This window comes from Schistocerca serialis, chromosome 2 (assembly GCF_023864345.2).
Source record: "Schistocerca serialis cubense isolate TAMUIC-IGC-003099 chromosome 2, iqSchSeri2.2, whole genome shotgun sequence".
NCBI lineage: Eukaryota > Metazoa > Arthropoda > Insecta > Orthoptera > Acrididae > Schistocerca > Schistocerca serialis.
This window is the reverse complement of record NC_064639.1, coordinates 478,524,147-478,538,039: the sequence shown is the minus strand read 5'-3', so window position 1 is coordinate 478,538,039 and position 13,893 is coordinate 478,524,147. Positions and strand designations below refer to the sequence as shown.

The following is a 13,893-nucleotide window of genomic DNA, read 5'->3' as shown; positions in this document are numbered from 1 at the left end:
CATTGGTGGGACGCTCGGCAGCATGTGTGTTATGTGTCAAAGAGACATTTCGCCGATGTTACGCAGTCCCGAGAGACCACCAACAGTCATAGGAATGCCTCGATATGTTGTCCATTATGTTGGATTGTTAATGCGATCCTCCGAACCCAGTCCTGATGAACTTTGGCCAACACATCTGGCTGAATTTGACTACACGCATCAACAATGCGCTGCTTTAGATGATGCAAATCTCGTATTTTCACAGAATAAACCAGTGCTTTGACATGACCCCAAATGTAAAAATCCTAAGGAGTCAAATCTGGTAAACGTGGTGGCCACTCCACAGCACCCCTACGACCAATCCACTTTTGAGGGAACTGCACATCCAGGGATGCTCGCACATTGTACCCACAATGTGGTGGGGCTCCATCATGCTGGAAGAATTCCGGAAATGTCCCGTCCTCCGTTAACAACAAGGGAAACACTTCTTCATCCAATAACCTCAGATAACCGTTGGCTGTTAACGTACCATCAATAAAAAAAAAAGGTCCAACGCCTTTGGTACCCTACACACCACACCAGACCATCACTTTTTGTGAGTCGACAGTTTTGGAAGCATCAATCCAGTGCGGATTTGTGTCGGACCAGTATCTGTGATTCTGCTTGTTCACTTCACCATCGACAAAGAAACTGGCTTCATCACTGAACAGCACCTGTAGGGGAAACGTGGGTTTATCTGCAGCTGCTGTGTCACCCATTCTGCGAACTGTACCCGACGGTCTGGGCCATCCTCGTTCAGGTGTTGGAGCAGCTGAATTTTGTACGGGTGCCATTTGTGCTGCGATAAAATTCGCAGTATGGAGGTACGGCTAACCCCACATTCTTGTGACAGCCGACGAGTACACCGTTGCGGACTCTTGCTAAATGATGCCAACACGCTCTCTGTTGTTGCTTCATCGGTGGCGGATGTTGGTCTTCCGGCCTTAGTTTATCTGCGACAGAACCTGTTGCTCGGAATTTGGCCAAAAGATTGGCAACTACGCTGTGAGTGATGGGCTGTCTGGTTGGGTGACGACTGTTGAAATCCTCAGCAGTGACCCGTGTGCTTCTTTCTCCTGATAGCAAGATGATTTCAATGCGTTCTTCATGTGTTAAGGACATGTTGTAACCTGTAAATAAGAAAACAATGATTAAAACGTTAGCATGAGTAAATGATACCTACCAGTTAAACACATGTAACACATCAGGCATGGTATAGTCACTTCCCACCGTTTCAGACTCCATTTTATGACTTCTCAGTACGTAATACCCACGCTGCCGAGCGTCCCACTGCTGCCACAAGTAATTGGCTATAACCCGAGAATGAATAAAGCTAAGTTTAAAATAACAACGGCATTGTTTTTCTGGTGATTCTCTATCTGTTTGATATGTCACATGACCACATTCCCATTTGAAATTTTGGAGTTGAATCCAAGATGGCTGCTTTCAAGATGGCCGCCATGTTGGTGGCATAGCCTATAAAGTTTCCCCCTTCCCGTTCCTCGTGTGTAGGGACTCTCTTTCCTTGTTTGTTACTCCATTTGAATTTTATCAGGGTGTTTCTGGACTTTTGGATCACCCTGTACTGTCACTGACAATACTCGTGCGAGGTTATTTTTGGGTCATTAGTCTTCTGGCTAGTTTCCTGCGGACCACCACAAATTGCTCTCTTCTCAGTTATTTGTTAGCGGTGTGTCTGTCCCCACAACGGTTTTTACCATCTACAGCGCCCTCTAGTACCTTCGAAGTTATTCCAAGACGTAACACATGTCCTATCATCCTGTCCCTTCTTCTTATCAGTGTTTTCCATATGTTCCTTTCTTCGATGGTTCTGCCGAGGACTTCATTCCTTATCAGTCCACCTAATTTTCAACATCCTCTCATAGCACCACATCTCAGACGCTTCCATTCTCTTCTTTACTGCTTTTCCTACAGTCTAAGATCCACTACCATACAGTTCTATGCTCCCTTTGCCACTGCTAGTTTCCTTTTGTTGTCCTTCTTGCTCCGTCCATCGTCGGTTATTTTGCTGCCGAGGTATCAGAAGTCCTTAACTTCGTCTACTTCATGAGCCCCAGTTCTGATGTTAAGTTTCTCGCTGTTGTCATTTCTGTTGCTTCTCATTACTTTCCTTTCTCTTCAGTTCACTTAGTCCATACTATGTACAAATTAGACTATCCATTTCATTTAGTACATCCTGTTATTCTTCTGCACTTTCACTGAGAATAGCAAAGTCATCAGCGAACCTTATCATTCACATCCTTACAACTTGAATTTTAAACCCACTCTCGAACGTTTCTTTTATTTGCGCCATCGCTTCTTCGATGTATGGATTGAACAGTAGGGGCGAAAGTCTGCATCCCTGTCGTACAACCTTTTTAACCCGAACACCATGTCCTTGCTCTTCCAGTCTTGTTGTTGCCCTCTCGGTTCTTGTATCTGTTGTTGTTGTGGTCTTCAGTCCAGAGACTGGTTTGATGCAGCTCTTCGTGCTACTCTATCCTGTGCAAGCTTCTTCATCTCCCAACACCTACTGCAAACCTCCATCCTTCTGAATCTGTTTAGTGTATTCATCTCTTGGTCTCGCTCTACGATTTTTACCCTCCACGCTGCCCTCCAATACCAAATTGGTGATCCCTTGATGCCTCAGAATATGCCCTACCAACCGATCCCTTCTTCTAGTCTAGTTGTGCCACAAATTTCTCTTCTCTCCAATTCTATTCAATACCTTCTCATTAGTTATGTGATTTACCCATCTAATCTTCAGCATTCTTCTGTAGCACCACATTTCTAAAGCTTCTATTCTCTTCTTGTTTAAACTATTTATCGTCCACGTTCACTTCCATACATGGCTACACTCCATACAAATACTTTCAGAAACGACTTCCTGACACTTAAATCTATACTCGATGTTAACAAATTTCTCTTCTTCTTCAGAAACACTTCCCTTGCCATTGCCAGTCTACATTTTATATCCTGTCTACTTCGACCATCATAAGTTATTTTGCTCCCCAAATAGCAAAACTCATGTACTACTTTAAGCGTCTAATTTCCTAATCTAATTCCCGCAGCATCATCCGGTTTAATTCGACTACATTCCATTATCCTCGTTTTGCTTTTTGATCTATGTATTTTAATCTTGCACAGTGTCACATTGTAGAACGCTTTGTAAATGTCGACAAATCCTCTGAACGTGTCCTGATTTTTCTTCAGTCTTGCTTCCACTGTCAACCGCAACTGCAGGGCTGCCTCTCTGGTGCTTCACCCTACCTTTTTGAAAGCCAAACTGATCGTCATCCAACAGATTCTCAATTTTCTTTTCCACCCTTCCTTATACTTCTCTTGTTAGCAACTTTGATGCGTGAGCCGTTAAGCTCAAGGTGCGGTAGTTCTCAGATGTTCAGAATTGTGTGAATGATATTTTAGAGAAAGTCTAATGGTACGTCTCCAGACCCATAGATTCTACACACGACCTTTACTAGTCCCTTGTTTACCACTTCCCCGACGATATCAGGAATTTCGAAGGAATTTTATCTCTGTCTTCAGCATTATTTGATCGCATGTCTTTCAGAATCTCTTGGAGGCCTTCAATATAATCTTGACTTCCGTCCGCTCTCTCCTTTGCGCTTAACAGTGAGGAAATCCCGATGCGCTCTTAATGTTAACTCTCTAGCGTTTAATTTCATCTAAGGTTGTTTAACTTTACTGTGTGCTGAATCAGTCCTTCCTATGCATATTTCTGTTTCATACGATATTGCAGTGCCTGTGTTATTCCAAATTACGTTGCGTCGAGATTCAGAATAACACAGGCACTGTAATACCGTATGAAAAAGAAATAGTCGTCATTTCATTATACAAAGTACAGCTAATAGTTGCCATATTCGCAACTGCGAATGAGTTTCATCTACTTCTTTTTCAGTTCCTTCACATGTTTCCTGCAGGTATTTCGCCTTGACTTCACTGTACTTCCAACGTGTTTCATTCCTAAATGTCCTATAATCTTGTCTTTCTTAATTTTTCTGAACATTTTTGTATTTCCTTTTTTCTGTGAGCAATTGTATCTCTTTTATTACCCAAGGTTTCTTCGCATTTACCTCTCTTGTATCTATATTTGTCTGTCCAACTTCTGTAATTGCCATTTTTAGAGATGTCCATCGTCTTCAAGTGATCTTCTAATTGTGGTATTCACAATGACGGAATCTATAACGCCAGAAAACTTCAAAGGCATGTCATTATTCCTTAGTATTTCAGTATCCCACTTCTTGCCCACTGATTCTTTCTGACGATTCTCTTAAACTTCAGCCTACTCTTCATCATTATTCCCTGCCGGTGATCCGAAAGGGATAACTGATCCGAAATATTTTGCCAAGAAAGAGATCATCATGACGCTTTTTAAATCATAAGCCACGTATCTTGCAAGGTAACACATTTAAATTAGTCAGTAAAAGTAAACACGACGGTCTGTAATACCACAAAGGTTACTAGCGAAATATGCTTAAATTTAACTACAAAAACAGTTACATTAATCTGTTACTCTACACGTTGTTTTTAAATTAAAAATTAGTTGCAGCGTAAACGGTGTTACCGAGAAAAAATAATGTCACTTTAAAAAAATTTTAGCTCTCAGACAGCCGTTTACTTCTGTTTGGCAAATGACCAAAGAATTTTGTGGCCCCTTTGCTACTAAGCGCACGCTGATAGCGGACCAGGAAAAAATAACCGAGAGTGCTTACAAGGAATAAGCCAGTTTTTCGATCATCGGAAACACGGCAACTTCTGCTCCATTTAATGCTTACCACACCTTATGTGGGATTTATCTTTTCTTTGCCCTAAATGTAGTCGAATGTTTTACAGTTACATACCCATCTAAGATAGTGCACTGACCTCGCGATGAAGATTTCCGTGTAGAGCTGGACGTTGGCCAGTACGTAAATCATGCTGGCAGACAGGTCTGTTACCTGACCACAGAACAGTTCGGCTGCCCTGTTAACTGCCTGTCCCTGTGACGTCACGTTACGTGGAAACGTGGTCCGCCAATCGGTGCAGGCCTTTCGTATCAAACAGGCCGCCTCCCGCAGCGCCGAGCCCGCCGTCTTTACGACCTGCGCGATGTATAAGCCCATCTGAGGGGAATCCTGCCAGTTTAATGTCCGCTAATGCGCCTTCCCTTTAACCGGTCGGAAAACGAACGGCGTCCCTCGCCACACACTGGCCGCCTACGGTGAGAAATTCTTTGATACATTCGCCACTGATCAAACGTGCTCTTGTCCGTACTATGAGCACTTGCCCTGATCCAGAGACAGCCCAGTTCTGTTTACCCTCTCGTAAATGTTGTCCAGAGAGGTACGCAAATAGTCTGAGACATGAATCGTGCATTTTCCTTCTCTTGATTCCGCCCCTTCCGCTACTACATTTCGCCCTCGATGAATTGCTTGCTAACTAAACGTTGGCTTCGAATTTTTTTTTTTAATTTTATGGTAAGGTCTTATGGGACCAAAATGCTGAAGTCATCGGTCCCTAAGCCTACGCACTACTTAATCTAACTTAAGCTAATTTGCGCTAAGGCCAACACACACACTCAAGCCCGAGGGAGGATTCGAACCTTCGACGGGGAGAGCCGCGCGGACTGTGACAAGGCGCCTCAGACCGCTCGGCTACCCCGCGCGGCTATGGCTACGACAAAAACGCATACGGAATTAGTAGAGTAATTTGCTATATATCAGCCAACAAAACTCTGTAATGACAGACAAAAATTGCTTGCTTAATCCAAGAACGGTAATGGGGGAAATGTTACACTGCTGCTAAACCATCGTAAAGTTTATCAATCGACATCTTATTAATAGGAAGTCATAATTTGTAAGTTATGTATTAGTTAATTACATTTATTAGATCTGCAGTAGTATGCTGCATACCAGATTAAGTACAAAACTCCCCATGGCAAACATTCCTTTCCTTAACACATGTAGCGAATTGCTCAATTGCTCAAGAGAAAACGACAGCACTGCTTAGACTTTCTGGATCGCAGGCGGATTATCAATGAGTATACAGGGCGTAACAAATATGTACGGCACAAATTGCAGCACTCAGTTCTCACACGTAAACGAAGAAATTATGTTATATGAACAACGGTCTGCAAACGCTTGTGTCCGTGTTACAACTCATTTTCTCCAACTCATTGATAATGGAAAGCACACACGAACAGTACGCACCAGCATACCATACGCAACTTTTTCTCACAGGGAATGTTAAATATGCCTTCCGTGGGCATTGGAAAGTGCATCAATCGGCCGTCGCAGTGAATCTCTTATGTGCTGATGTATGCTTGGAGTATTGCGTATCGTTTCGCAGCGTTCCATAATACGAGCACGGAGGGGGTTCAAAAAATGGCTCTGAGCACTGTGGGACTTAACTTCTGAGGTCATCAGTCGCCTAGAACTTAGTAACTAACCTAAGGATATCACACACACCTATGCCCGAGGCAGGATTCGAACCCGCGACCTTAGCGGTCGCGCGGCTCCAGTCTGTAGCGCCTAGAACCGCTCGGCCACTCAGGCGGGCCACAAAGCGGGTGGGGTTGTTTGGGGAAGAGACCAAACAGCGAGGGCATCGGTCTCATCGGATTAGGGAAAGATGCGGAAGGAAGTCAGCCGTGCCCTTTCAAAGGAACCATCCCGGCATTTGCCTGGAGCGATTTAGGGAAAAACCTAAATCAGGATGGTCGGACGCGGGATTGAACCGTCGTCCTCCCGAGCACGGAGGCTCTGAACATCTTGTTATGCGGTGCCATACAAAAGAGCTTTCAAATGCCCCCATCAATAAAACTGCAGTGGGTTTAGGTCCAGAGAGCGTGGAGGCCTAGCAGTTCATCCATCTATACCTATCCATCATTCACCGAATCTGTTATTTAGAGCCGGCCGGAGTGGCCGATCGGTTCTAGGCGCTACAGTCTGGAACCGCGCGACAGCTACGGTCGCAGGTTAGAATCCTTTCTCGGGCATGGATGTGTGTGATGTCAGGTTAGTTAGGTTGAAGTAGTTCTAAGTTCTGGGGGACTGATGACCACAGCGGTTAAGTCCCATAGTGCTCAGAGCCATTTGAACCATTTTTGGTATTTCGAAGCCGACGTACGTTAACTCTAAAATTAGGAGGTGCTCCGTTGTGCATGAAGTACGTGTTTTATCGCGCATCTAAAGGCACATCTGCTAACAGATCAGGCCGAACGGTTTCTACGAAATTATGATAACTTTGTCCATTGAGCCTGGATGGAAAAAAGTGAAGCCCTACCAAACACTCACGAACTATGCGGCCCAAACATTGACAGAAAATTTTTGTTGATGACTTGCTTCAACAGTTGCGTGAGGACTGATGTCTGCCCGTACATACCGACTTTGAGATCTTACAATCTGATCTCGTTGAAACGATGCCTCATCTGCGAACAGCACCGTTGCACTTAAATTAGTGTTGACACTTCGCTGAATAAACCATTCGCAGAAGAGTACCTATGCAGGAAAATCAGCTGCTGACAGTGCCTGCACACACTGCAAATGGTATGCATACAAAATGAGATTTTCACTCTGCAGCGGAGTGTGCGCTGATATGAAAATTCCTCGCAGATTAAAACTATGTGCCAGACCGAGACTCGAACTCGGGACCTTTGCCTTCGCGGCAAGTGCTCTACCATCTTTTTTTTTACCACTTTTTTTATTTTGTTCGATATTGTTCGTTGGATATTGTCATAGCGGACGTCACATGACATCCGCTGAAACTCGTTGTTCATCCCTTCACTCAGTTTTTTTACTACAGAGAGCAGCTAGCTCTTTGACCCAACAAGCTGAGCTACCATGCCGGCGCCATCTGAGCTACCCAAGCACGACTCACGCCAGTCTTCACAGCTTTACTTCCGCCAGTACCTCGTCACTTGCCCGCAAAAGGCAAAGGTCCCGAGTTCGAGTCTCGGTCTGGCACACAGTTTTAATTGCCGGGAAGTATCATATCAACGCACTCTCCGCTGCAGGGTGAAAATCTCATTCTGGAAACATACCCCAGGCTGTGCTAAGCCCTACCTCCGCAATATCCTTTCTGCCAGGAGTGCTGGTTCTGCAAGGTTCGCAGGAGAGCTTCTGTGAAGTTTGGAAAGCAGGAGACGAGGTACTGGCGGAAGTAAAGCTGTGAGGACGGGGCGTGCGTCATGCTTGGGTAGCTCAGATGGTAGAGCACTTTCCCGCGAAAGGCAAAGGTCCCGAGTTCGAGTCTCGGTCTAGCACAAAGTTTTAATGTGCTTGGTATGAACACAGCTGGTCCTCGTGTAACACTCGCCAGACAACCTTGTGGTCAACATCCAGTGTTATACCTACACATCTTGTACTGACACTAGGATCGGCGTCGGCTGCATGAAGAATTACCGCCTCCCGTTGCGGTGTAATCGTCCTTCTAAGCCTCCCCCCGGTCGCGAGTATCAGGCTTAAATGCCCCATGTTCCCTAAGACGACGATTAATGGTGTCAAACGCTTTCCTGTCGGGGCACCTTCGTCCTGAAAATCTCTACCGGTAAAAACACTGAGCGCGAGCATATTGCCGTCAGCTAATCCATACATCAAATGGGCATCTGCCATCTCTGTATTTGTGTACACTTCCATTTCACGAGCCAAGTGAGCCAAGTGATTAATGAGGTGGAGAAAGTGGGTTGTAACGTGGAAATAAAGCGTTTCCAGACGCATGTTCATGTAACATAATTTCTTCGTCTATATATGAGAATGTGTCCTGCAATTTGTGACGTAAATTTTTGTTAAATCCTGTATAAAATGCTTTAGTAAACTTTTTGTGAGTGAAGAAGATAAACACCGGGAAAGACGGAATGGTTCGTTTGCTGACGTACGTGTGAGAAATTAAGCAAAATTTGTAAAGGGTTTTGAGACTGATCATACCCCTCTGCTTGAACAAAACAATTCCCAAACAGAACGGGCTAGGAGCTCTCGATTCCTCCCGCCGTATTCAGAGAGCCCACATAAATGACAGGACGTGAGCGTCTATAATAGTGCAACTGTCATAGGAACAGCACGGAAGTACTAGCTGTCATCTATGTACTGAATTCACAAATAATGGTCTGGCAAACATGATGGTAAGGTGTGTAACGAAACTGACCAGAAAAACGTCTGACATGAAATAAGTTATCCCAGATAATAAACAGGACAACTGCTGTTTACAGAGGATGCCGGAAACGACCTCAGTGCTTTGATGCAGCAATGTGCGCGATTCATCGCACTATGAGATACGGGTAGCAGTTCTGCCTGACAGATGGTAGGGCTTTCAAGATTCTGCTGTAGCTCTTCCACTGTGTCGATATTGTTTGAATATGCTTGACCCTGCATCTTGCACACAGGTAAAAATCATAGTTAGGGATATGAGGCGGTCGTTTTACAGCCAGCACTCTCCTCCTAGAACATTAAATGAATTCGTGCCAAGGTTGCAAGTGCGGTGTTTGCTGTTGCCCAATCTTGCTGCTGTCGTCTTCTTCTGTCAGTTTACAATCCCCAATACATATTTGAAGTCAGTTTCATGTTGGCCATCAAGTTTGTTGTTCGTACTGCGCAAGAGTTTGTTGTTCGTACTGCGTAAGGTGCATGTTAATCTGTTTTTGTGATACGGATCTCTCAGCGCTTCTGTGGAGAGCAGACCTGGCCTCTAGATTCATTCTCCTTTTACTTCCACGTCCACTTTCATCCACAACAGTACAAACACAATACCACGCTTCGGAAGGTCTCATAAAACTGCTACACTTTCTTGTCAAGGCTTCACACGTTATAAAAATGTTGAACGTAGGTAGCGTCATGCCATCTATTGCAGTAGCCTACATACTGAATAAGTGAACACAAATTTTAAATATGGGCATGCACATTATGTTCCAAGTTACCGACTTGTAAACGATAGGCAGCCGTCTAAAGGTGAGACGTGCTCATCTCGCTCCGATAATGAATAATAATAATAGCAAACACTACGTGGTGTTGTAAACCATGCGTCACGCTTAACTGACATTTTATGTCGCGTATGTTGTGGGGAACTGGAGAGTATCTGTCTTTTTTCATGTGGAAAGTGCGTGGAGAAGTTGAACGTCTGTGTGGTGAGTTTGTTACATACATGACAATATTGTCCAGCTACATTATCAGAATGGTAGAGGGACTTTAAAATAAGAAACATTGCGTCATGTCCTTTGATGCCTATATGAGCGTAATTTCGATTGTACTTTGTGTCTGTCCAGTTAACTTAGATTTGCGATGCACAAATGAAAATTTAACCATGCAAAGTAGTCCTACAAAACACCAAAGCAAGAGATAAATCCGCAACATTGAATAAAAGCATTAAACAAAATATCTGTAGCAGAGGATGGTTTGGCTCTGAGCACTATGGGACTTAACATCTATGGTCACCAGTCCCCTAGAACTTAGAACTACTTAAACCTAACTAACCTAAGGACAGCACACAACACCCAGTCATCACGAGGCAGAGAAAATCCCTGACCCCGCCAGGAATCGAACCCGGGAACCCGGGCGTGGGAAGCGAGAACGCTACCGCACGACCACGAGCTGCGGACTAGCAGAGGATGTCACAATATATACACACAGACTTTCAAAACTGAAAGACAGAAAAATAATAGTTTATAGTTCACTTGTAAAAGTAGTTGTCGCCATATAAAAAACTGTACTTTTCTCTAACGACACTTAAGACTGGGCAAGGACATAACTACATTTTCCCAAGTATCTGTTTTCGGGAAGAGACAGAGGATGCGCTAACTAGTTGTGCTTTCCCGTTGTTTCAGGATGGCGTCATCACTCGTGCTGACGTCATTGCTGGCGCTTCTCATGACCAACGAAGTGTCTTCGTCTCTCGTCCCTGGTAAGTACTACGCGACTCACACAGCTTCATGCACAATTATCTGTACGTGACCAGTCCAAAACCTTACATCCTGGAAAAAAACTGCTGATGAACAGCCGTCTGGTACTATAAAGCTAAATCCGCTCCCACTATTCCCCCGTCTCTGGAATTTACCTTCACCTTACACGTACACTTATATTATCACCGTTTTTCTTAAATGATTTCTAGCATGTTCTTTAACATGACGTTTTACCTTATCTTAGACTGATTTACTATTTAATGGAAACAGTTTTATTTTTTCCTAGTTTTTATTTGGCATGTGCGGCAACGGCCTTGCGCAGTGGATACACCGGTTCCCGTGAGATCACCGAAGTTAAGCGCTGTCGGGCTTGGTCGGCACTTGGATGGGTGACCATCCAGGCCGCCATGTGCTGTTGCCATTTTTCGGAGTGCACTCAGCCTGGTGATGCCAATTGAGGAGCTACTCGTCCGAATAGTAGCGGCTTCGGTCAAGAAACTCATCATAACGACCGGAAGAGCGGTGTGCTGACCCCACGCCCCTCCTATCCGCATCCTCCACTGAGGATGACAAGGCGGTCGGATGGTCCCGGTAGGCCACTCGTGGCCTGTGACTGAATTTTCTGCTATCTCCACCGTTAGGATTTCCTTTCTACAAATGCATAAATCTTCGCACATCCATATTTAAACTGGATGAAGATGGGACAGATAAATACGTGCGCCACATGGATGGCGTGCACTAACTAGTTACATGTGGAGCACGTGTTGATCTCACTGCGGACTTCTAGACTGAGCCACACACAGCTGATTTCATCAAAGTGGCCTGAAGATGGCGTTGACGCAATGCCGAAACTAGTAGCGAAGTAAATAAAAAAATCTAAAGTACAGTTGGAGGAATTTCATTTTTAATAAAAATGCATAAATGGATGTCATTAACCAACGGGATTGTTCTCTTCTTACACCCCAGAAAACCAGCGCAGAGTATATACTGTTGGTTTGTTTCCATCGCGCTCTTCATTTCATTTCGCATATTCCGTAGTTTTCCAAGACTGATTGTGAGTAAGCTGGAAAAGAAGAGAATCGAAGCATCCGAGACGTGGTGCTGTAGAAGGAAGTTGAAAATGAAGTGGACTGAGAAAGGAAAGAAGGAAAGAAGATTAGGGTTCCCTCGACATCAAGGTCATTAGAGACGGAGCACTAGCTCGGAATGTTTCATGAATGGGGAAGGAAATCAGTCCTGACCCTTAAAAGGAACTATCCCGGCATTTGCCTGGATAGATTCAGGGAGACCACGAAAAATCTAAATTTGGATGGCAGGACGCGGATCTGAATTGTCATCCTCAAGAATGCGAGTCTAGTGTGCTAATCACTACGTCACGTGGCTCGTGATAAAAAAAATGAGTAAGTTCTCCCTAGAAGCGGCAAGAGAAGGAATCTGTGAAAAACACAGACTAGGACAATTGACTGACGGTAGCACGTGCGGTAAGACGTCGGGGAATAACTTTCATCGCGCTAAAGGAAGCGATAGAGAGAAAATATCTTAGAACAAGAGACAGATTAAAAATACATTAGAAATAATTCAGGGCGTTGTGCGCAACTGCTACTCTGGGATGAGGGTGGTACGGGGGAGAAACTTGTAGTGGGCTGCATCAAACCGTCCGAAAGACCACTGACAAAACTAAAATTAAAATAGTTATAATTGCTCCTTCTCTGTGTGCTTTAGATCAACAAAGCATGCTCCGTAGCTGTTCATATGAGGCTTCTCGTTTAAGAATAAAACGCGTGACACCCTGTTTGTTTAGTGTGCTCTCTGTTTATGCTACTTCTAAGTTGGACAGTATGCAGTAAATGCAATCGCATTCAAAGTTTATAGTACATGGGAAAAATGTGGAAACAGACATCACACTTACAATAACTATAGTTTCGAAGTTCTCTGAAGTTAAAAATTTATCTTCGTTGTATGGTCATTTCGCTACGAAATTTTAATCGTTTGCTTGTATCACTTTTAGTTATATTTGGCATCAGTTTTGTGTGCTCTCGTTTTCATTCACATCGTTCCATTCTTTTATGAAAGTTATACACTTAAATAGAATATTTCTCCGACAGATAATATCTCAACTTTCAGCGAACATGTCCATTTCGAACTTTCAGTGTTATGCTCTTATTTTTGGATTTCAGAGCAGGTCTATGCTGTGCATCCCCAAAAGGTGAAATGAGAAATCAGATGTAACATGGATGTTACTATTCTTTTGTCTTCAAGAGTAAGTGCACACAGGCGATTCGAAGTACGAATTCTGCATATTATAAATAGTTACCCTAGTTATACTAGCAATACACCATCTGTGTGAGCAGAAACGGCTAAAACATTGGTTACTACTAGCAAGTCATTTATATTCCGGTCGTATTTACCAGGGAGAAATTAATAATATTTTCTGATCCTTTAAGAGGGAAGCGCTTTCACGTCAACGTGCCTTTCGCAATAGAATATTTATTTGGGTGACAAATTGTTGTTCCGGACAAGCTAAAAGCGTAACGAAATCTGGCCCTTTAAATTACTTAAACGTGTTTATGGAAATTAGAAGTCTGACAGCGGTGCTCAGCCTGTCTGTGATTTACAGTGTCCCACGATCTCAGAAATACTGCCACCAGAGCAGGGTGGCAAGAATGCTTGCGTGCAATCTGTTTAGGTGTGGTGACTCTCTGTTGGCTGCCCGACAGCTTAATCAAGCGTTCCCGGACTTGTCAGTACCCTTTGCAAATACTATAAGGAAACGAGCTTTCAGCAAACCAGATGCCCAACGCTTGTTTCGATTATAATTGTTCGCGGTTTTCTTTAGATGAAATTATAATTCCTATTGTAACAACCCTGCTATACTTTTAAGCCACGAAATTTACGGATTTGAAATACATGTAGGTGACATACGTGATTAAATGGGTATCGAACCTGTTCAGTTTAATACAAACCTGATGGGTGTGTTACATTCCTCG

General features: G+C 43.8%; 1 protein-coding gene across 1 annotated transcript in view; it reads left to right on the top strand.

Moving 5' to 3' along the window:
• Positions 1 to 13,893, top strand: part of LOC126456102 (uncharacterized transmembrane protein DDB_G0289901-like) — a 435,362-nt gene that overhangs the window by 300,823 nt on the left and 120,646 nt on the right. Inside the window, exon 5 of the mRNA XM_050091858.1 lies at positions 10,832 to 10,908. Coding sequence (XP_049947815.1) covers positions 10,832 to 10,908 — 77 coding nt within the window. The remainder of the gene's footprint in view (positions 1 to 10,831; positions 10,909 to 13,893) is intronic.